General features: G+C 38.9%; 1 protein-coding gene across 1 annotated transcript in view; it reads left to right on the top strand.

Annotated features, from left to right (window-relative positions):
• Window positions 1–21835, top strand: part of PLXDC2 (plexin domain containing 2) — a gene marked incomplete at its 5' end in the record, with an annotated part of 263041 nt that overhangs the window by 199667 nt on the left and 41539 nt on the right. Inside the window, 2 exons of the mRNA XM_084283262.1 lie at window positions 10191–10290; window positions 21624–21719. Of these exons, the coding sequence (XP_084139388.1) occupies window positions 10191–10290; window positions 21624–21719 (196 nt within the window). The remainder of the gene's footprint in view (window positions 1–10190; window positions 10291–21623; window positions 21720–21835) is intronic.

Raw genomic sequence — 21835 nt, 5'->3', positions numbered from 1 at the left:
ATGATGTGGAATGCCAGGCCATAGAAAATGTTATTCATTTAGGAGGGCAGAAAGAGATGAGCCACCTCATTACTTTCATGTAAGTTGCATGCAGTTAGGCCATGTGGTCTATGGATAAACCTAGCAAATTCGATGTCAACACTGGCTGGGCTGCTTGGTCTCACTGTTTCTACTGGGAGCTACCTCCAGAGCTGCACTGCTTTCTGGGGAGCAGTGTTATTAATGCCCTTTTCATTCCTTTTGAAACAGAAGGAATTGGAATTTAGAAACATGGTAATTTGTGATTTGTTGTTGTTGTTGTTTTTTCTCCACTGCTGAATCTTTGAAATCTCCGGCACAATACAAAGAAACTTTTCAAAAGTGACAATAGTTATGTATTTGTGGTCTGCAAATATTTTTGACAAAAATATTTTGTAAAATCTCAGGGTGCTACAAATATACCTATTCCATTAGGAATTGCTTAGAGAATGGCTTTGGAGAATGAGATTTCCAGAAGACCACATGATTTGCAGTGTACCTTAGTTTATTAAAATTACCTTAGCTTTTCACTTAAGTGAGGAAAACAGAACAAAATTTCCAATCATTGATCCAGACACAAGTTGTCCAAGTAGAATAAAATGAGTCACTTGTAAATTGAAATTTGCCTGTAGTCTTATATTTCTGGCTAGAAATTGGTTTATGTTCAGTGTTGAATCCATTGCTTTCTGAGCGAGTCCTTCCTTCTAGAACCATTTCTCTTGCTGGTCATGTTGTCAGGAGCCCCATTAACTCCAGTAAGATTACTTATATGAGTCCTCACTAGCATGAGTAAAAATTGGAAGAGATTTCTACCACCTTTTTGGTGCTACTTCATTTTAGCAACACGTTTCATCAAAAAATGACATTGATGTATGATTATCCTGTGAGGTCTTCATTGACATTGAATGTTTTCAAACTGAAACACCAATGTAAGTTATGCAACAGACAGGTTTCCAGTAACATTATAGAGCATCCCACTCTGTATGAGTGACACCAGAATTTTATCCTGAAGAATTCATCTTTAAAACGTAACTTTGATTATACATTTGATTATACATTTAAGGGAACCATAGATAGGAATTTTTATGTCTATAGAACTTTACTTAGATTTTACCTTTTACTTATGATTTATTCAAATTTGAGATGCACTTCTTCATTTCCTCTCAGCATCCACATCAAGTTCGCTACTTCATAAAGCTGATGCTGATCACCAAAGCAGAATCTTGGATGGGGTCTGCTGAATGGGGTCTTGGATGGGGTCTGCAGAGCTCTTCTGCCTAATCTCCTGCATTCTGTAGTTTGCATAATAGGAAGCAATTTGAAATGAATGGTTATTGTCTGAAATTAATAATAAATTCTAAAAGAAATAAAAATTTAGAAAGGGAGCTGAGCTGCCAGAATAGAGAAATCTGGAAACGTCTCAGAAAAGGTAACGCGTAGGAGAAGGAGAAAAGGTGTAGCCAAGTTTTATTGTGCATTTTATCTGAAATGTACAATGAGACTTTGGTGTTTTGTCTAACTCTTATATGCTCTAAACAGATGAATCTAGACCTAATAAAAAGCATAACTCATGTTTTCTAATCTGTTTTTCTGATATTCTTCTTGTATGTTGAGATTGGATTCAATTCAGTATTAATATCAGAATGTCATATAATATCAGAGTAAAATCAGAATGAATGTCAGCACTGAATTACAGTGGGAATATCTAAGCACTTTTTATGTACCAAATACTGTTTTTTTGTGTGTTCTTTGTCAGAAGGAAAAAATGGCAAGTCAAATGTTTGTTTATTTAAAATTTATTAAGGAGCCATGCACACATATTCCATTTTAAATAAAACTAACAAAGTATCATTAGTCAGAGTTCTGTCAAGTGATCAGTATGTCAGGAAACGTCATCTGGCAGAAAAAAAAAAAAAATTAGTGGTGCACCTCTGCTACATAAAATACTTAAATTACAGAGGAATCCATCCAATAGAAAATATATGTATATATATATATTCTGCAAATGAATACTTTTATGTGTTTTAGTAGTGAATACTCATTTCTTATGTTCTAGATTTCAAAGAAGTTTGATTCTCACAAGCTTTTTGTCTTTTTGAACTATTCATTATAGTCTTTACTTCTAAGTGCTTAAAGATAATGTTCCTTAGTGTAAGATTTGTTTGTATTTTTTTCTCTGTTATTAATTCAGGGCAAATTAGGTGGAGGCTTTGGTACTTAGTTAATGGTTTTAGGATATTTTTTTTTCCTGAATTTCATTGGCTTGAAGGCTTTCTTTGTTCATTTAAATAGGAATGACTCTTTATTTATGTAGTCATCCAGAAACTTTTATAAAAGGTGAAATTCCTATTCAAGTTTCCCAAAAATGTGAAGTAAAAAATAATTCTAAGAGACATGAGGTAGAGTTTCCTTCTACTTTAAGAGGAAGCAGAAGTGAATGCACCTGATTAACAATAGCACTGATGTTCCTCCTATGTGTGATGGAAAATACTGCATTTTCAGAGTTTCAGAAACCTGTTTGTTTCCTGAAAACTAAAATATTCCATAGTCTGGATGAATATTCTACCTGCATTCTATATTCTTGGTGTTTCTTTGCTCTGTTATTATCAAAAATATTAGCATGGAAGTGGGATCTTTATTTTGTGAGGTGTTCTGTTTATGAAACTTAAAATCCCAAATTAAGTTTCATGCAGTTTGGTCTTTAGTTAATATCTGTTGAGGAAACTGTCAATGAAAACGCCTTATAATCACAGAATCGTCTAGGTTGGAAGAGACCTCAAGATCATTGAGTCCAACCTCTGACCTAACACTAACAAGTCCTCCACTAAACCATATCGCTAAGTTCAACATCTAAACGTCTTTTAAAGACCTCCAGGGATGGTGATTCCACCACTTCCCTGGGCAACCTGTTCCAATGCCTAACAACCCTCTCAGTAAAGAAGTTCTTCCTAATATCCAACCTAAAACACCCCTGGTGCAACTTTAGCCCATTCCCCCTCGTCCTGTCACCAGGTATGTGGGAGAATAGACCAACTCCCACCTCACTACAGCCTCCTTTAAGGTACCTGTAGAGAGCGATAAGGTCGCCCCTGAGCCTCCTTTTCTCCAGGCTGAATAAGCCCAGCTCCTGCAGCCGCTCCTCATAGGACTTGTTCTCCAGGCCCCTCACCAGCTTCGTCGCCCTTCTCTGAACTCTTTCGAGCACCTCCATGTCCTTCTTGTAGTGAGGGGCCCAAAACTGAACACAGTACTCAAGGTGTGGCCTCATCAGAGCCGAGTACAGGGGGACAATCACTTCCCTAGACCTGCTGGCCACACTGCTTCTTATACAAGCCAGGATGCTGTTGGCCTTCTTGGCCACCTGAGCACACTGCTGGCTCATATTCAGCTGACTATCCACCAATACGCCCAGGTCCTTCTCTGCCAGGCAGCTTTCCAACCACTCATCTCCCAGCCTGTAGCTCTGCTTGGGGTTATTGCGCCCCAGGTGCAGGACCCGGCACTTGGCCTTGTTGAACTTCATACAGTTGACCTCGGCCCATCAGTCCAGCCTATCCAGATCCTCCTGTAGAGCCTTCCTGCCCTTGAGCAGATCGACACATGCACCTGACTTGGTGTCATATGCGAACTTACTGAAGGTGCACTCGATGCCCTCATCCAGATCATCAATAAAGACATTAAAGAGGACTGGCTCCAATACCAAGCCCTGGGGAACGCCACTAGTGACCAGCCTCCAACTAGATTTGTCTCCATTCACCAAGACTCTTTGGGTCCAGCTATCCAGCCAGTTTTTAACCCAACAAAGCATGCGCCAGTCCAAGCCACAAGCAGCCAGCTTCTTGAGGAGAATGCTGTCGGAAACGGTGTCAAAAGCCTTGCTGAAGTCAAGGTAGACCACATCCACAGCCTTTCCCTCATCCACCAAGCGCATCACTTTGTCATAGAAGGAGATCAGGTTCGTCAAGCAGGACCTGCCTTTCGTAAACCCATGCTGACTGGGCCTGATCACCTGGTTGCTCTGTAAGTGCCACGTGATGACACTCAAGATACTCTGCTCCATGAGTTTCCCTGACACTGAGGTCAAACTGACAGGCCTATAGTTTCCTGGGTCTGCCCTCTGGCCCTTTTTGTAGATGGGCATCACGTTTGCTAGCCGCCAGTCGAGTGGGACCACCCCCGATAGCCAGGACTGTTGATAAATGACGATAAGTGGCTTGGCCAGCTCCTCCACCAGTTCTCTCAGTATCCTCGGGTGGATCCCATCTGGCCCCATTGACTTGTGTATATCCAAATGCTGTAGCAGGTCGCCAACCATTTCCTCATGGATAGTGAGGGCCACATTCTGCTCCCCATCCCCTTCCACCAGTTCAAGGTACTGGGTATCCAGAGAGCAACTGGTTTTGCCGCTAAAGACTGAGGCAAAGAAGGCATTAAGCACCTCTGCCTTTTCCTCATCTTTTGTAACTAAGCTCCCCCCCCGCATCCAGTAAAGGCTGGAGATTCTCCTTAGTCCTCCGTTTTGCATTAACGTATTTGTAAAAGCATTTTTTGTTGTCTTTGACGGCAGTAGCCAGATTGAGCTCCAGATGAGCTTTGGTCTTTCTAATTTTGTCCCTGCACTGCCTCGCAACATCCTTATAGTCCTCCTAAGTGGCCTGCCCTCTTTTCCAAAGATTGTAAACCCTCTTTTTACTCCTAAGCTCAAGCCACAATTCTCTGTTCAGCCAGGCCGGTCTTCTTCCCCACCGGCTCGTCTTTGGGCACGTGGGGACAGACTGCTTCTGCGCCATTAAGATTTCCTTCTTGAAGAGCGCCCAGCCTTCCTGGACTCCTCTGCCCTTCAGAACTGCCTCCCAAGGGGCTCTACCAACCAGTGTCCTGAACAGTTCAAAGTCAGTCCTCCAGAAGTCCAATACAGCGGTTTTACTGGTCCCCTTCCTGGCTTCTCCAAGAATGGAGAACTCTACCATTTCATGGTCACTCTGCCCAAGACAGTTTCCAACTACCACATCTCCCACCAGTCCTTCTCTGTTTGTGAAGAGAAGTTCTAGCGGGGCACCACCCCTGGTAGGCTCACTAACCAGCTGCATCAGGAAGCTTTCTTCTACGCTCTCCAGAAACCTCCTAGACTGCTTTCTCTGGGCTGTGTTGTGCTTCCAGGATATATCTGGGAAGTTGAAGTCCCCCACAAGAACAAGAGCTGACGATTTCACAACTTTTGTCAGCTGCCTGTAGAACTCCTCATCAGTCTCCTCATCCTGGTTTGGCGGTCTATAACAGACCCCCACAAGGATGCTTCCCTTGTTGGCCTTCCCGCTGATCCTAACCCATAGGGAATCAACCTTATCATTCCCAGCCTCAAGTTCCATGACATCAGAACTCTCTCTGATACAGAGAGCCACACCACCACCCATTCCATGCTGCCTGTCCCTTCTGAAGAGCCTACAGCCAGACATTGCAGCACTCCAGTCATGAGAGTGGTCCCACCACATTTCCATGATGGCAACCAAGTCGTAGCCTGCCTGCCGCATGATGGCTTCCAGCTCCTCCTGTTCGTTACCCATGCTGCGTGCATTAGTGTAGATGCACTTCAGCTGGGCCATTGCCTTCTCTCCCAGCCTTGCCATTGTTACCCCTGTCACAGCTCTAACAAGCCTTGTTTCAGCCCTGTCCCCCTTCTTACCTAGTTTAAAGCCCTCTCATTGAGCCCCGCCAGCTCCTGGCCTAGGATCCGTTTTCCTCTTAAAGATAGGGACCCGTCTGCGGCCATCAGGCGGGGTGCCAAGTAAAGTGCCCCATGGTCAAAAAAAATAATAATTCTGTGTTGGCACCAGCCTCTGAGCCACGTGTTTATCAGGTGGGCTTTCCGTATCCTCTCTGTACCCCTTCCTGCCACCACAGGGATGGACGAAAACACCACCTGTACTCCCGCTCCATCCACTAACCGTCCCAGTCCCCTAAAGTCCCGTTTGATGGTCTTCAGGCTTCTCTCTTCAATGTCATCACTGCCAGTCTGGACTATTAAAAGAGGATAATAGTCAGAGGGGCAAACCAGGTTGGGAAGCTTTCTGGCAATGTCCCTGACCCTGACCCCTGGTAGGCAGCAGACTTCCCTAATGGTAGGGTCAGGCTGACAAATAGGTCCCTCTGTTTCCCTGAGAAGGGAGTCGCCCACAACAATCACCCTTCTTTCTGTCCTGGTGGAGACAGAAAGAATTCCTGAGGCGTGGAGTTGAATTCCTCGCCCTAAACATCCTCCTGGGTAGACTTACTACCTTGTCCTCAGCTACCGGTCTGTCAAGCTCCAGGGCCTTAAACCTGTTGCATAAGGGCACCTGGGAAGGTGAGGCTGGTAGAGGGGGGCATCGCCTGCGATGTCGAGCAGCTTCCATTGCTCCTCAACTCCTAGGTCCCCTGCCTCTGCCTGACAGCAACAGGGCAGGGGGTCCACCCCCATTTGGGGTGTCTCACCCAGGTACCTGTCTTTCAGGCTGTGCAGGGAGTTGCTCCACAAGTCTATCTCCTGTGATACTAAGTAGTATTGCATTTCTAATTATTATTTTGCAGAATACTCTAGCCCTTATCTTTGACTATAGTGCAGTAATTGCACCCTGTTTACCATAGCCAGAATAAGGTCAGAGGTTGTTTATTTAATCTTTTTTTGGAGAGTAAGATTCTGACTAGTCACAGATGAAGTGGAAAAGAATAAAATTTGAGAGCTTTCTGTTGGAAAATACTCCCTAGATTACTATTCCTAGGAAATAATGCAATTCAGCATGAATTCTAAATATTTTTCTCTCTAGTGCTAAGTATATAATCAGAAATATATATGTCAATGGCCCTGTTGCTAGCATGGATTTGGGAAGCTAGTGGCTTGTACAGTACAAGAGTACATATTATCCATGGTAGAACTAACACGTTTTGGAATGATTCTAGCTAAAATCCATCCTCCAAATGTAATGCCATAAAACTCCTTGTTCAACTATTTAACATGTCATCCTGTCATGACATATCTTGTCATTCATATGAGGAATTCAGAACACTAGCTATCTGCTTGCTACCTGTGTATTGCTGTAGTTTTCAATAAATATTTTTGTCGATTACTATAAGCCTTCTGCTAAAAGGGTGTGTTTCCTAATAGGGCATCATATGGTAAAAGCCTATTTTATCTTGACATCTTGTTCAAAAGATTTCACCTATAAACTGCCACTCAGTACACTCATTCCTGATAGACTGAAGTATTTTGTTCTGTACAATAGCTTATTTCCCCAACACTATAAAGATAAATCTGCATTTGCAAATACATATGATTAATTATGCTGTAGTTTTTCAAGTTTTTTTTCTTGGGTTATGGATTACCTTCTACTTTGTATTTCTCTTCTGTATTAACTTATGAGACCTCCTTGTCTTGCACAAACACTTTCCTGTATATCCACACATCCAAATTTTGAACTGCTTTTTAAAATTATTGCCATTTTGCCAGCACACTTTATTGGTTACACACCTTGAACATGAATTCTGACTACATTTTGTGTCTGTAAAACTAACTCCTTTCTTCATCTGCTGTGTTTCTTACTAACTTCAAAGAGAAATAGCCATTGTATTCTTCTCATCGGTGCTTTTTTTGACTTGATTTTCAATAGCTTTAATAGGAATATCCTCCTTCTCAAAATCTTTCATGATAGTTTCTCTAATTGTTAATATAAACATTTTTCTACAGTATTCCAAGACTGTGAAAAAATCTCTTATTTTGTTTATACTTTCATGCTGGAGAAAGTTTATAGACTTGTTACTGAATGCAGTCAGTCTTTTATTTTGAGGACTTTGAAAATATGGCTTTCAACCTTCTTATCTGATATTCCTCAACAATTGCATCAGAGCTGAACTGACACAAGTTTATCTAATAGCTGATAGAAGCCAAGTTTAAATTGATGTAAAAATGGCAGTATTACCAAGCTGCTTCTTGCAGATTGTGTATGTAAGAAACTCCATATAAATGTAACCAAAACAGTACAACTTCACAGACCATGGAGACAGTAAAATAATTTGAAAATTGTGACAGTTTTAATTCATCAGAACTCACTTTTTCTGTTAATAATCTCAAATTTAACTTTTATGAGACTGATGTCATTGTAATCAGAGCTAAATGATACTTTGTGAACAAGGAAAAGAGAAACAAGATAATGTTTAACTCGAATACCAGAGATCATACCATTAACTGACAAACACACAACACTGAATCCTCATTCACTGAATGTTTAAGCAGTTTTTTAGTTTAGAATTTTTCTTCTATGTGAAAAACACTGGCAAACAGTATAACTTTGCTAGTTTCATGTAGATAAACCCATAGCATACTATTAGATTAGCTAAGCTAGCACCTTGTATCTCAGTCTCTTACACTTGATCCAGTTTCATCTGTCTTCAGACTAGTAATTTCTGGTTAAGGTTAACTGAAGACCAGCTTTGAAAAATAATATATCCAGCTGTGATTTGAAAGCAGCAGTGGATAGAGAATCATAATTTCCCTTAGTACTTTATCCCAGTGGTTAAAAATGTTCGGTCATATGCATACGTACCTTACTCTACTTTGAAGGTATCTTCAGGTGTGCAGTTTCCAGTTTCTGATTACATCTTTCTGTGCTAACAGAAAAATTTCTTTAGTTATTTCTCCCCATGGCAGTAATTGTTTATGATAATTACTTTCCATTTTCTTTTCAAGAAGCCAAATCAAGTTCTTTAGTTCTGTTAATAGCAATTGAGAACTGCAAAAGATTTAAATTATTTCTTATGACATTTTCATCTTCCTTCTCTTAAGTTTTCTGAATCTTTTTAAGAAATAGACCCTCCAAAAGTCTGTGTAGCATTTCAGTAATGATCTAATGTGCAGATGTAAAATGACAAACCCACTTTTGGGCTATATTTCGCAGATTATGTAATCAATTATCACATCAATTAGGTTTCTTGCTGTGATTACTCCTCCAAAAGCTGGAGTTGCTTACCCACTATAATCCCTAGAGTCCTTCCGGAATTGTTGCTTTCCAGAAGATGGTCCTCAAACCTCTACCTTGCATTCTGTTCTCCAGGTTATAACTTCGCAATTTTTACAAGGTCTAACTCGGTTACTTGATCCAGGCATTTCATTATTTCTACTCTGCCAGTGTCACCTGCAGAACTGCTAAGCAGTAAATGTATGTTTCCTTCTCAATCTTTAATAAAACTCTTGGATACTATGCCAAGAGAAGCACGATATACTGTAAAGACATGCTGTCAATCTGAGCTGATTCTTCAGTGTGGCTGCTTTGTGATCAGTCTAGTTAACTACAGTAATATTGTATAAATGTTACTTGTAACTATGTTAAACACCTTACAAAATTATATAGCTATTACAGCTATACACTGATCAGCCATCCTGCAGTCATCCCCAAAGAATTAAATCAAATTTGGTAACACCTATTTTCATAAAACTATATTGCCTGGCATCAGTATTTCTGTTCTGCAAAGCTGGACTGCTCTATAGCTATCTAAGTCCCTTATTTATTTTAGTTTTAATTTTTATTTCTCCAAATACTGACAAGTGAGTATCTGGCATTTTCCAAAATTTCGGTGACAAAGAAAATTTCCCAGCTACTCCAAGACATGTTAAATATGATTTTCATGAGGCCAGAAATACCTTTAAATAGGTTGTAAAACAGTTTTCAGTGCAAGTTACCTGAGACAAGTTTTTAAGTGCTTATCCCAAGCTGAACTTTCAGTTTGTGTGTTTAATGGTAGACAAGTATTGCCTCCTCCTCCATGTCTTCCACATCTTCAACTGGGGGAATAAATTACTGAAAATTTCTGCCCTTCTCCATGTCATTACTATCAGTTGTTTCACCTCTGAGTTTTGATGTAAATGTTGTTATATAAGATGCAAAGCAGACTGGGATAAAATAATAATAATAATAATAATAATAATAATAATAATAATAATAATAATAATAATAATAATAATAATAATAATAATAATAATAATCTTTATTAAGTCTTTACTCATATTATGGTGTATTGTATTACATACTTATTTAGGACTTTAAAGTTACACTGGCTAAATGTTCATTCTGCCAATGCTGTAATTTGAGTCTGAATTTTTTGAGTTCAGTAGTTCAGGCACATCTTTCTGTTTTGTCTTCCAGATTCCTGTTGCTGTGACACAAATAAGTTCAACCAACCACCCAGTGAAAGTGGGACTCTCAGATGCATTTGTGGTTGTGCACAGGATCCAGCAAATTCCCAGTAAGTAGTGTGTGGTAATGCTAATGGTTTGGAGGCTGAGAAACAAGTGTAAGCTGATTTCATTAAGGATGATTAGCTGCACAACAAATCACTTAGCTAATTTCAGTTTGTTAATTCAAGTGTAATTTTATTTGCTTGATAATTCCCAGTGTGGTTTTCTCCATCATTGTTTCTTTTGAGCTGATGTACTAAGTAAATAAAACTAAATAACCAGCCAAATAATGTAAAATTTAAGTGTCAACTTAAGTTATTCTATAAGATACAGTATCCAGAATATGTCTCTTTATTCATAGTAGGGAAGAAGCAATTTGTTCAGAAAAATTATCTGTATAAAAATGAAAATGAAAAACGTATCCAGGCCAGATGTTCTTCATACTTTAAATTCTGGACATCAAATTCATACATACATTTTAGTGAAATGAAAAAAAGAGAAAATGTTGTTATTAAATGCCATCTTGGGCTCACATAATTTTGGCAACAGTAATCGAAGGTATCATTTAATTAAGGAAATCAAGTGTGATTTCCTTAATGCTTTGTTTTAATGTACTGTGTCCAGAACCATTTGAGATTTTGTAGCCATCAGAGAGTAAGTTTACTTTCCAGGTGTGCTGTTTCCATTAACACATTTGGAGGCCTGTAGCTAGCTAGTGCTGTCCCCCAAGAGTCAGTGCTGGGTTCAGTGTTGTTCAAATTATTAATCAACGACCTGGACAATGGAACCGAGTGCACCCTCAGCAAGTTTGTTGATGACACAAAGCTTGGAGGAGTGGCTGATACCCCAGAGGGCTGTGCTGCCATTCAGAGGGACCTTGGTAGGCTGGAGAGATGGGCTGAGAGGAACCTCATGAAGCTCAGCAAGGGCAAGTGCAGGGTCCTACACCTAAGGAGGAATAACCCCAAGCACCACTACAGGGTGGGGGCTGACCTGCTGGAGAGCAGCTCTGCAGAGAGAGACCTGGAAGTCCTGACGGACAGCAGGCTGACCATGTGTCTACTGGAGGGAGTTCAGAGAATGGTCACTAAGATGACAGAGGACTGGAGCACCTGTCGGACAGGCTGAGAGAACTAGGCCTGTTTAGCCTGGAAAAGAGAAGACTGAGGGGTGACCTCATTGTAATAAATGGCTTAGTCTTCAAAATAGGACTATAATCAAAGTTTACAATATATTAAAAGAATAGAGGTAAGCAAACAGCACTGGGTGCGCCGGGAGTCTCTGCTCCACGAAGGCGCACACCAGTTACATCAAGCAGCTGATTTTTACGCTCCTAGGCTAATACATATTCATTACTACTTCTAAAAAAAAACAGGGTTATTATAATTAGTTTCCGGAATCCAAACCCTCCTACTGGAGCATGCATATCAGTCTCCGGTGGTCCCTTTGGGGGTCTCTCATGCTGAAGGCTCATAGTCTTCCTCCTTCTTGTCCTTCTCCTTTGTTCAACTTGGCTGTATGTCAGAGACTTGTGCAACATCCCCTGCAAGCTTTGTCTTTTAGTTGTTCTTCAGCTCTCCCCGTCTCCTTAATCTCCTGGCCAGATATCAGAGACTTGCATAGTGTCCCATGCAATACTCATAATAGTTAGCAGTTATTCTGAAACCCCCCAGACCCCCAGATATCAGAGACTTCAAGGAAAAACCTACAAATACATTTCCCTTCAAGCTCTCTATTGACACGAATTAAAACATTCCTTTGCAAGATACAAGAATTATATACATTAACCACTCTGTTTTTCTTAGACTTGTGGTTGTACAACGGTATGTAAGACAGAAGGTCACATTCATCATACCATGCGGCCCTAGCACTGTTCCATACTGACACGAATTAGATGAACATATCTCACATCATTAATTGATATAAATATCTGAGGGGAGGGTGTTGAGGGAGCCAATCTCTTTTCAGTTGTGCCCAGTGACAGGACAAGAAGCAACAGGCATAAACTGAAGCACAGGAAGTTCTGCCTGAATATGAGAGGGCACTTCTTTACTGTGAAGGTGACAGAGTACTGGAACGGGTTGCCCAGAGAGGTTGTAGAGTCTCCTCTGGAGATATTCAAAACCCACCTGGATGACATCCTGCACAATGTGCTCTAGGTGATCCTGCTTGGCAGGAGGGGTTGGACTAGATGAGCTTCAGAGGTCCCTTACAACCTTGGCCATTCTGTGATTTGAGCAAATTTGCTAGGTACAGTTTTTGATGATTCCCTAACAGGGTGCAAATGGATAGAGCTGAATTTGAACCAGCTTCCACAGGCCGAGTACAGGCATGTTCTCCTAAAGAGAACCTTGATAGAGGTATAGCACAGATGAGGTTGATGCAGATCATCTTTAAGACAGCCTACAGATGGGGTTGATACTGAAGTTGCAAGTACCTATGTCTCTCTCAACTCATCCTACTCCCTCTACATCAGTTTTAAACTGTCTTTGATATTGGGAGGCATAAGTCTCATGACATGAGATTACCCTGCTATGAGGAAAATAGAAAGTTTCAGTACCGTCTGTTGCATGTTGTGAACTCAGTGTAGTGTGAAGAAGGCTGGCATGTCCCGATTTCACTGAACAGATCAGATCTTAGAAGAAATTTGGTTCAAAAGTATGGTAGATGTGATCTGCCTAAGGTGGCATGGATTGCTTTTGAGTACTTGGGAACCAGTGATACTAGGCAACTGCTTTTACACATTTGTGTGATGTTCATTAAGTGAACGATCTGAACATTTCTGTGAATTTTCAGCTTATAAAAGCTCCTCAGATGAATTCAGGTAAAAATTGGTTTGATTTGTGGAAATAGTTTGTGAGAATAGTCGCACAGAAATTCAGTGCAAGACATGTAAGTAGCAAGCAGACTGTCATCAGAACTCCATTGTTAAACAACACTAAAAAGACTTTTCTTAGGTTTACATATTTTGTAAAATTTATGATATATGCAAATCTTTATTCTAGTTTGAATGTTTCTTTCTGTAAAAATATTTCTGACATGCACTTTGTTTTACTACTAGTACATAATGTTGCATTTGATGAATATGTAGTTATTTACCTGTCTTCCAGTTTTAGTATTTGTCAACTTCTTCAACAAGTATTTCTGTCAATTTCTGTCACATGACACTATCTGCAAAGTGAAGTGACTCTAATTACCAGAAAATCTGTGTAGTGTTTCATCTTGCATTTTTTTTTATATTTTTATTAAGCTACGTTAAGAAGTTCCAGATGAGAAAAACAACATGGGTAAAGAGTCTAAACATGCCTCTACCAGAATTGTTTTAATAGCATTATTCCCACATAATTCCGTTGCTCAACAACTGTTTCTGTGAATGGTGGTAATCTGTGATTATTTTGCTAGTTTACAACAAAAATACATTATATTACAGCAAAAATGCATTACAGCTAGTATTAATCAAGAGAACCATTGGTTTTCAGTAGATTTTCCTGAAGCCAAATTGTGGTTTCAATGAAACAAGTTTATATTAGTAAGTACAGGCACCATAATAGTACCCTGACAGAACACCAAATAATGTTGGCCCATAGGCAGCCAGTGTCAGATGCTCTTTAAATATGCATGTTCCTCCATTCCTGATTTTCAGAGGTGTTGAATCAATAATAGCAGTAATCTGTTACTGAAAAATTGATATGGTAGAACTATTTTACTTTTAGTTATCTCTTTAAGACAATTGAAGGCTATAAACTGCTGTTTGCGTCTCCCAAAGGAAGGAAAAGATAGTATATCTATTAGTTCTTGCTCAACACTTTAACAAAGACTTTTCCCTCAAGTGGAATTCAATTTCCCTTTTATGTTTATTCGTAGTTATGGGGGGGGGGGGCGAACAAAAAAACTATTTCTACATGTTTGAGTTTTGTGAGCTATTTTTGTATATGTATGTGTCTTATATTTGAAAAGGAAAGATGCATCTAATGCAACACAAGCATATTTGAACAAAAGCATCCTCTCAATTCATTACCTGTATAATATTTTCTTGTTAGAATATATTGCTACTACTCTATTAGAATCCCTACTAGAAAATGAAACTGCTACTCTGACTTAGCAGTATAAGACTAAATCCACTTACTTTTAGACAAGTGGAAGCTAGTTGCAAGGTAAGTAGTCTTCCCTTTCAAGACACTACGGAGAACTACTCTTGCTTCCTAATGTCAGTTTAGCCTATCCTAAGTCACGTGTCTAAGATCACTGTGATCTTTGGGTTTGCTTGTTGCTCACAACTGACAATCAATGAAAACCTAGACTACCTTAGACTGAGTTATACATCAGAACAGATGTACATTAGATCAGGTAAAATTGTATAAAATGAATACCATTGGCGCTAATTTCATGGCTGTGTTTTTGTTGCTTGGAAGACAGGGAGATGAAATTTACTTGGAGAGTTTCTTTCACTATGTTTTGGATCTGAAGTGATTCAATATTTTTCTTAATAATGGTAACAAGTTGAAGCATGTAATAAGTTTTGCAACAAGCAGTTGTGAGGTATCTGGAATGTGATCACTAATATCAATATTTTGAAAGGAAAAAAAAAAAAAGCTGATTTTGGAATAGAAACAGAATAAAAGTTGGTAGGAAAAATGACTGAGAGCTTTTTATCACAATTCCTGCTACAGGGGGAAATTACTGTTATATCTGAAATGGCATAAAAGGAAAAAAATCCAGGTGTACTAGTTAATCACATGATGGCAATAAATTACACAACTCGTGAGATAAATGATCTTAGGAAGTTTCAGGAAGACAATTCTAATTACAATAAAATGGACAAAAAGGGATGAGTTTTTCTGAAATACTTACCAATATGACTGAGCTTCATAAACACATCTTGGTGTGAAAGGAGTAAGAATAATTTATACAAAAATACATTTCTAAAAACTGCAGAAAAAATATGTCAGCCAAAGGAGCATAACAATGATTTGAAAATTAAAAGCCATTTCAAAAGTTTAGATGGATAAAGCCATATTAAAAAATAAATAAATAAATCTTAAAAAGAGCATTAAAGACAAGATTCAAACTCATTCTCAGACAGAACTACATAACTTTGTGAAATTATGAGGGTGCATATCATGTGGTCATTGTTGAGAAGAAGGAAAGTGAGAATGTCTCTTGCCTCCTTGATAAATAGAAGCCACAGAAATAGAAATCTGAGAGTATTGGGAGGACAGGGGTTAATAATTTCAGTAAACAACTACGGGAAAGAATAACAGTATTTATTGTAGTGGTTTGAGATATTGTTGGGATAAAATGAGATGAAAAACTCAAATTTGTAAGAAACAAATTTTGTTTTGGCAGATTGTGGAACAGTCTGTATTTTGTTCCAGAAATGTATCTTAAATTTACTTTAAAACTTCAAAATGCCTTAGAATGGAGAATGGGTGGAGAACAAACGATGATAAATCATCTTGGATAGCCATCAGTAAATATGTTTCCAAAGGGTTTGGAATGAATTTGAACCAGTGTAAGTGTCCAGAAGTCTGTCACAGACATAACAGAAAAATCCTTTTTACTTCAAAGGAAATTACATTTGTAGTTTCAGGATAGTGTAAGTGAGAGGTTTTTCTTTGCACAAAAATGAAGAACATCTTTCTTGGTGAACTGAGGTAATAAACATTATCCATGTGTTTTTTCCATTGTTCATCCAGCTGAATGTCTCCTGCTAGAGTGCTTTCTTTTGAGACACAGTAAGTCGCTCAATGTTAGAGCACTAATCATCACAGACCTTCATCAAAAAGGTCTTCAACTATTATGGAGTTTCTCATATTTCCATTCTTTCCTGTCTGCAAAATAAAAAAAAAAAAAAAAAAAAAAAAAAAAAAAAAAAAAGGTGGAGGAGGGAGGGTTAAGCTTATTTTATCAAAGTCTATACTGCACAGTAGTCCAAATTTTTTCTGTCACAAGGGTTATCTTTGGAAATTTAAACAATAGACATTTGCAATTATAATTTTGCAACCTACATAACCACTGCTCATTAAAATGTGTAGTTATGCAATGCTAGATTTTGCTAAGCATAAAGATACTTTAAGCTGTTCTATTAATGATAAAATTAAATTTAATTCTGTTGTTTAAAACACAGGATGGTATAGCGAGCTATGTAGTGATTTCTCTCTGCTGAATGAAATATACATGTATTTCATTTGTTGTTTTCCATTGGTTTCTTCTGTGGTTTCTTCCTGGGCAGGAGAAAAACAAAGTCCAAAAATATTTTTAATTTTTCAATGTGATAACATACATTTTTTTAAATTTTCATAGCTTCGTGTTCACAAATACATGAGCAGTTCAGGAGGAACTGCTAGTAAAGCAAGTCTTGTATTTACATTTATAGTTGTTGGAGTACCTGTAAAGGTCTTCAAAGACTTGCTTTTCAAAAGCTCTTCTGACCATCTTTAGTGCACTTTGTATGCTCAACATTCTAAATTTCAGTATAATAGTCAATATAGAATCTCAGTATAATAGTTCAGCATATCGTTGATTTTTTTAAGTAAATTTGGAAGATTTAGAATGTTTTATTACATTTTTTCAGTGCCATCCAAAACATTAACAACATTTTAAAAAATAATTCTGAAATCAAAATTCTAAAGTCAGACAAACCTAATTCATTCTGAGAAGGGAAAAAATATGTTTTTGATCAGCCACTTCATTTCAAAAATGCACTTTAATCAGGACTGGAAAGAGTCATCTTGAAGAATCAAAAGCAAAATGAAATTTCTGAACATTCTGAAATTGAGAACATTGAGAATTTCATGCTTGTTTTTATTAAGATGCTTAGATATAAAAAGACTCTACAATAACATCCCTTTTATCAGTCACTGAAAGAATATAGTTACCTAAATTTTGTTGCCGTATCTTTTAAGAGTTAGAGTATCGAGTTAGGAGATTTTTGACAACTGTCTTTCTGCCTATTTTCTCTTTTTGCATTTTTACCTTGATCTGCTACTGTTGCTTGTATACACAAGTTTTCCTTTTCAAGCCAGTATGTGATATAATTTTGCGATACAATACCGATGCAGATTTGGCAATATGCTTTATACACACACACACACATATAACTATATTAATATATAGCTGCATATAGCTGCATATCCTTTTGTCATAGTCTGGAAATGCTTTAGAATAAATGGTAATGTGTGAAGGGAAGAGGATTTTTGCCTGAAACCAAGGTTAGCAAGAAGAGTCCTAAATTCTGAGATTTATACAGCAGCAAAATGGAAAATTAGATCCATCAGTTTCAGAGAAAAGTTTCTGCTTCTTCCAGATAATTCAAGGAAAGTGAGACAGGCTCTGGCCTTCTGCTTCTGATTTGTCTGATAAATTATAAGGACCTAATTTGTCTGATAAATTATTGCAGATGACACCAAGTTAGGTGCATGTGTCGATCTGCTCAAGGGCGGGAAGGCTCTACAGGAGGATCTGGATAGGCTGGACTGATGGGCCGAGGTCAACTGTATGAAGTTCAACAAGGCCAAGTGCCGGGTCCTGCACCTGGGGCGCAATAACCCCAAGCAGAGCTACAGGCTGGGAGATGAGTGGTTGGAAAGCTGCCTGGCAGAGAAGGACCTGGGAGTATTGGTGGATAGTCAGCTGAATATGAGCCAGCAGTGTGCTCAGGTGGCCAAGAAGGCCAACAGCATCCTGGCTTGTATAAGAAGCAGTGTGGCCAGCAGGTCTAGGGAAGTGATTGTCCCCCTGTACTCGGCTCTGGTGAGGCCACACCTTGAGTACTGTGTTCAGTTTTGGGCCCCTCACTACAAGAAGGACATGGAGATGCTCGAAAGAGTTCAGAGAAGGGCGACGAAGCTGGTGAGGGGCCTGGAGAACAAGTCCTATGAGGAGCGGCTGCAGGAGCTGGGCTTATTCAGCCTGGAGAAAAGGAGGCTCAGGGGCGACCTTATCGCTCTCTACAGGTACCTTAAAGGAGGCTGTAGTGAGGTGGGAGTTGGTCTATTCTCCCACATACCTGGTGACAGGACGAGGGGGAATGGGCTAAAGTTGCACCAGGGGAGTTTTAGGTTGGATATTAGGAAGAACTTCTTTACTGAGAGGGTTGTTAGGCATTGGAACAGGCTGCCCAGGGAAGTGGTGGAGTCACCATCCCTGGAGGTCTTTAAAAGACGTTTAGATGTAGAGCTTAGCAATATGGTTTAGTGGAGGACTTGTTAGTGTTAGGTCAGAGGTTGGACTCAATGATCTTGAGGTCTCTTCCAACCTAGAAATTCTGTGATTCTGTGATTCTGTGACCACCCCGATTTCTTTTCCTGAAAACACTTGTACATGATTTTTCCTTTAATAATTATTTTTCCTTTTTATAAGATATTAAGAAGATTTAAAGGACATTTTCCAGTTAGACGAGACCATGAATAGTGAAGGGATAGTAGCTTTACTTATTCTGTAAACAAGTCTTCTCTCCTCCCTTTTCTTCAGCATCTTCACTGCATCAGGAACCTTGGCCTGTCCCACTGCCACCACCTTTTTTTCCCTGTTCTCTTGAATTTCTCATATTTTCTCAGTCATCTATGGAATTTCTTCCTCGTCCTTCTTTTGGTCACCTATGGTGTCCTTTGTTTTCCTTTTTGTGACTCACAAGATCTCTAATTTCATGACCATCTCCCTAGTCCTCCCTTTCCTTAAGGGTCACTACAGTTCTCTCCTTTGTGTTTTTTCCCCTCTTGTCTTTCAACTAGCTTTTTATTGTGCATGAAGAAAAATGAAAAAGCATTAGTTGTGACCTAACATTTTATTTTAGCAATGAACAAACTCTCCATTAATCTTACCAAAACTTTCTGTTATTTTTGATCAGAGCACAAAATATACTGATAAAATGAAAGGTCCTGCATGCCTTTTTTACCTCAGTCTTTACCAGCAAGACTGACTTTCAGGAATCCAAAGTCCCAAAAACCAGGGCACAAGGGAGGAGAAAGGAAGATGTACCCTTGGTGGAAGAGAATAAAGCTAGGGAATACTTAAGCAAAGCGGACATTCATACTCCATGGGCTAACATACTTCTCTTTATCAACAGTGTTTTTAGCATTGTCATGCTCTGGATGACATGAAAGTGTCTGTGACCTCAGTTTTTTGGGAAGCCAGAAACTTCTTATGTCTTGCAAACCATGCAGGGAATCTGCTAGGGAAGATTCAGAGTAAGCAAGGTTATATAGCACACCAGTCAGTACCACTACTAATGAAATAGACTTCAGTTAAAGTGCTGACACACACAATTTTATTTTATTTTATTTTTTTATTTCTTTTTTTTTGGGGGGGGAGGGTAGGTGGGAGACAGAATAATAAAAAATTCTGTGGAAACAAATTACAGTCTTCAGCATTAGCAGGAGTTCATTTAAAACACATTTTCTGATCACTGATTTGGTAGGTGCTTTTGTAGGTCTTATCATCCTGGGAACACAGACCTCTCACTGCTGGTGAGAGATTTTCTCCACCCTAGTACAACATTAGCTTTGTCTTGAAAATCCTTTCTCTCCAGTGGGCTTGAAGGATAAGTACAAGGCATTTGTTAGGGGAAATGTTTGGCACATCCCAATATCTGCCCTTTATCCAGTCAGAATGACTATGTAGATCATTCTAGCTCAGTTATAGGTACACTTCAAACCAAGAAAGAAATCCTCTATCAGAAAGGGTTAAGCCTCAAATCTGAGTCAGCCTCAAATAAATGACAGGAGGAAGTGCTTTGGAGCTAAGTAGAAATATGATTGTCAAGCCAGATCCTACCCACCTGTGTCTGGGAGCTTATGCAGTGAGGGAGGACAAAGAAGCTGCTTCCCAAGCAGTAACCGTGGCCAACTTAGGGGCGTTACCTCACCCAACCTCAGCACAGCTTCTCCATCCTCTGAGATTCCCCCTGCTTATTCCAGTCAAACTGATACAAGTAGTTGGATGCTTCATGGGGTTTTTGTTTGTTTGTTTTTTGTATGCAGTGAGGGGTATTCTCACACTTTTACGGGTTGGCCATTTGTCTTTTCGTAGAAAGCCTTGTACCCTTATGCCAAGAGGCACCTTAGGCTTGGGACATTACATCATTTTTTCTCTTCCCTTAAGAATTATTATTTGTTATTTTGCTGATTTTAGTTGAGGTTCCATTTTCCATCTGAAAAATGCCTGCAACATCCTACCAGGAGACTGTGAAAATACTTACATTTTGGTGCTATGTAGTTTCATACCAGCTGGGGAATTACTTCAAGCTGCAGAAACATAGCCTTTATACCAAGTAGCAAGGTGTTTCTTAAACATACAAACCTAGCAGTGCAAAAACCTATCAAAGATTGAGTCTGTGGCAGTCTTTAATTCCTTTTCTTCTGTTGCATATAGCCTCAGACCAGACTGAACTGAGTAACCTGTTAATCCTTTGTACGTAAACTTATTCCTCTCTGGCGTTGTTCCACAGAGGTCACTGATTATATTTAGCATTGTTCAGATGAAGTTTAGCAGACCTTCAAAAAGAACATAGTTGGCACATGATTTTGAACCCAAGACATCAGGAAAACATTATTATTTTGTTAGATAGGCAGTAATGGTATGCAATTTTAATTTACAAATGTGCTAATTTGCCACTCTACATTGCAGCCAGACACTTAAAATCTGGAATACTGAAAATAAATGATAGGATAGTGATCTGGAAACCAGTGTTTATGTGTCTTTTTCACACTTACCCTGTTCTTAGGTCCTACAGTTTTCTATGTATTCAAAGCCCATAAGAACAGTGCACTGACTGTATTGAATTTCTGCTTTCAGAAACTTAGGTGCAGTTAGCTTGTGTAAAGATTATGCATTACAATGCCTGTTTAGGAAGACTTGTCTTCTTTACTATAATTTTATAATATGAAAAAAAAAAAAAATTGGTGCATTTAGATATGAACTAGCTTGTAGCTAACAAATTTGATTAAACAATGAACTTAGTTTTGTTTGCACATCTTGACAACAACTGACAAAGTGAACATATAAAACATTTCTCTTAAGTATGTAAGCTGAAAAATGTCATAGAAAAGGAAGCATCTGAAATATACCCTAAAATGCCTGACAGTATGCTCAGAATTTCTACCTAAATGAACAAATAAGATGCTTGAGAGCTCACTCAGCAATTTTGTGATCGATTACCAGGAATGGGTACCTATTTAGTCAGCACTGACAATTTCTCAAGTGGAAACAAACAAACAAACAAACGATCAAAAAACTATAGCTTTAGCATGTTCCTCCAAAATATGTAAAGTCAAAAATTTATCCTTGAGGAAAATTGGTGCCATGTACACTTAAGGCACAGTGAGCAATCATTGCATCCACTATTTTTCACAATCTACAGACTACAAAATAATAAAGTATGATTTTTTCTTTTTCCTGGTAGATGTCCGTAGAAGAACAATTTATGAATACCATAGGGTGGAACTGCAGATGTCAAAGATCACCAACCTGTCAGCTGTTGAAATGATACCTCTTCCAAGTAAGTAAAACAAAACATAGGCAGCACATGGGCAGAAGCCATATCTGGGGGCAACCTCATTTACAACACACACACAATTTAAAGTATTTTGTTTTATCTGTGAACTTGGAGTTGTG

The sequence above is a fragment of the Netta rufina genome, assembly GCF_964035555.1.
Source record: "Netta rufina genome assembly, chromosome: 2".
Lineage (NCBI taxonomy): Eukaryota > Metazoa > Chordata > Aves > Anseriformes > Anatidae > Netta > Netta rufina.
This window is presented reverse-complemented; position numbering and strand designations above follow the sequence as displayed.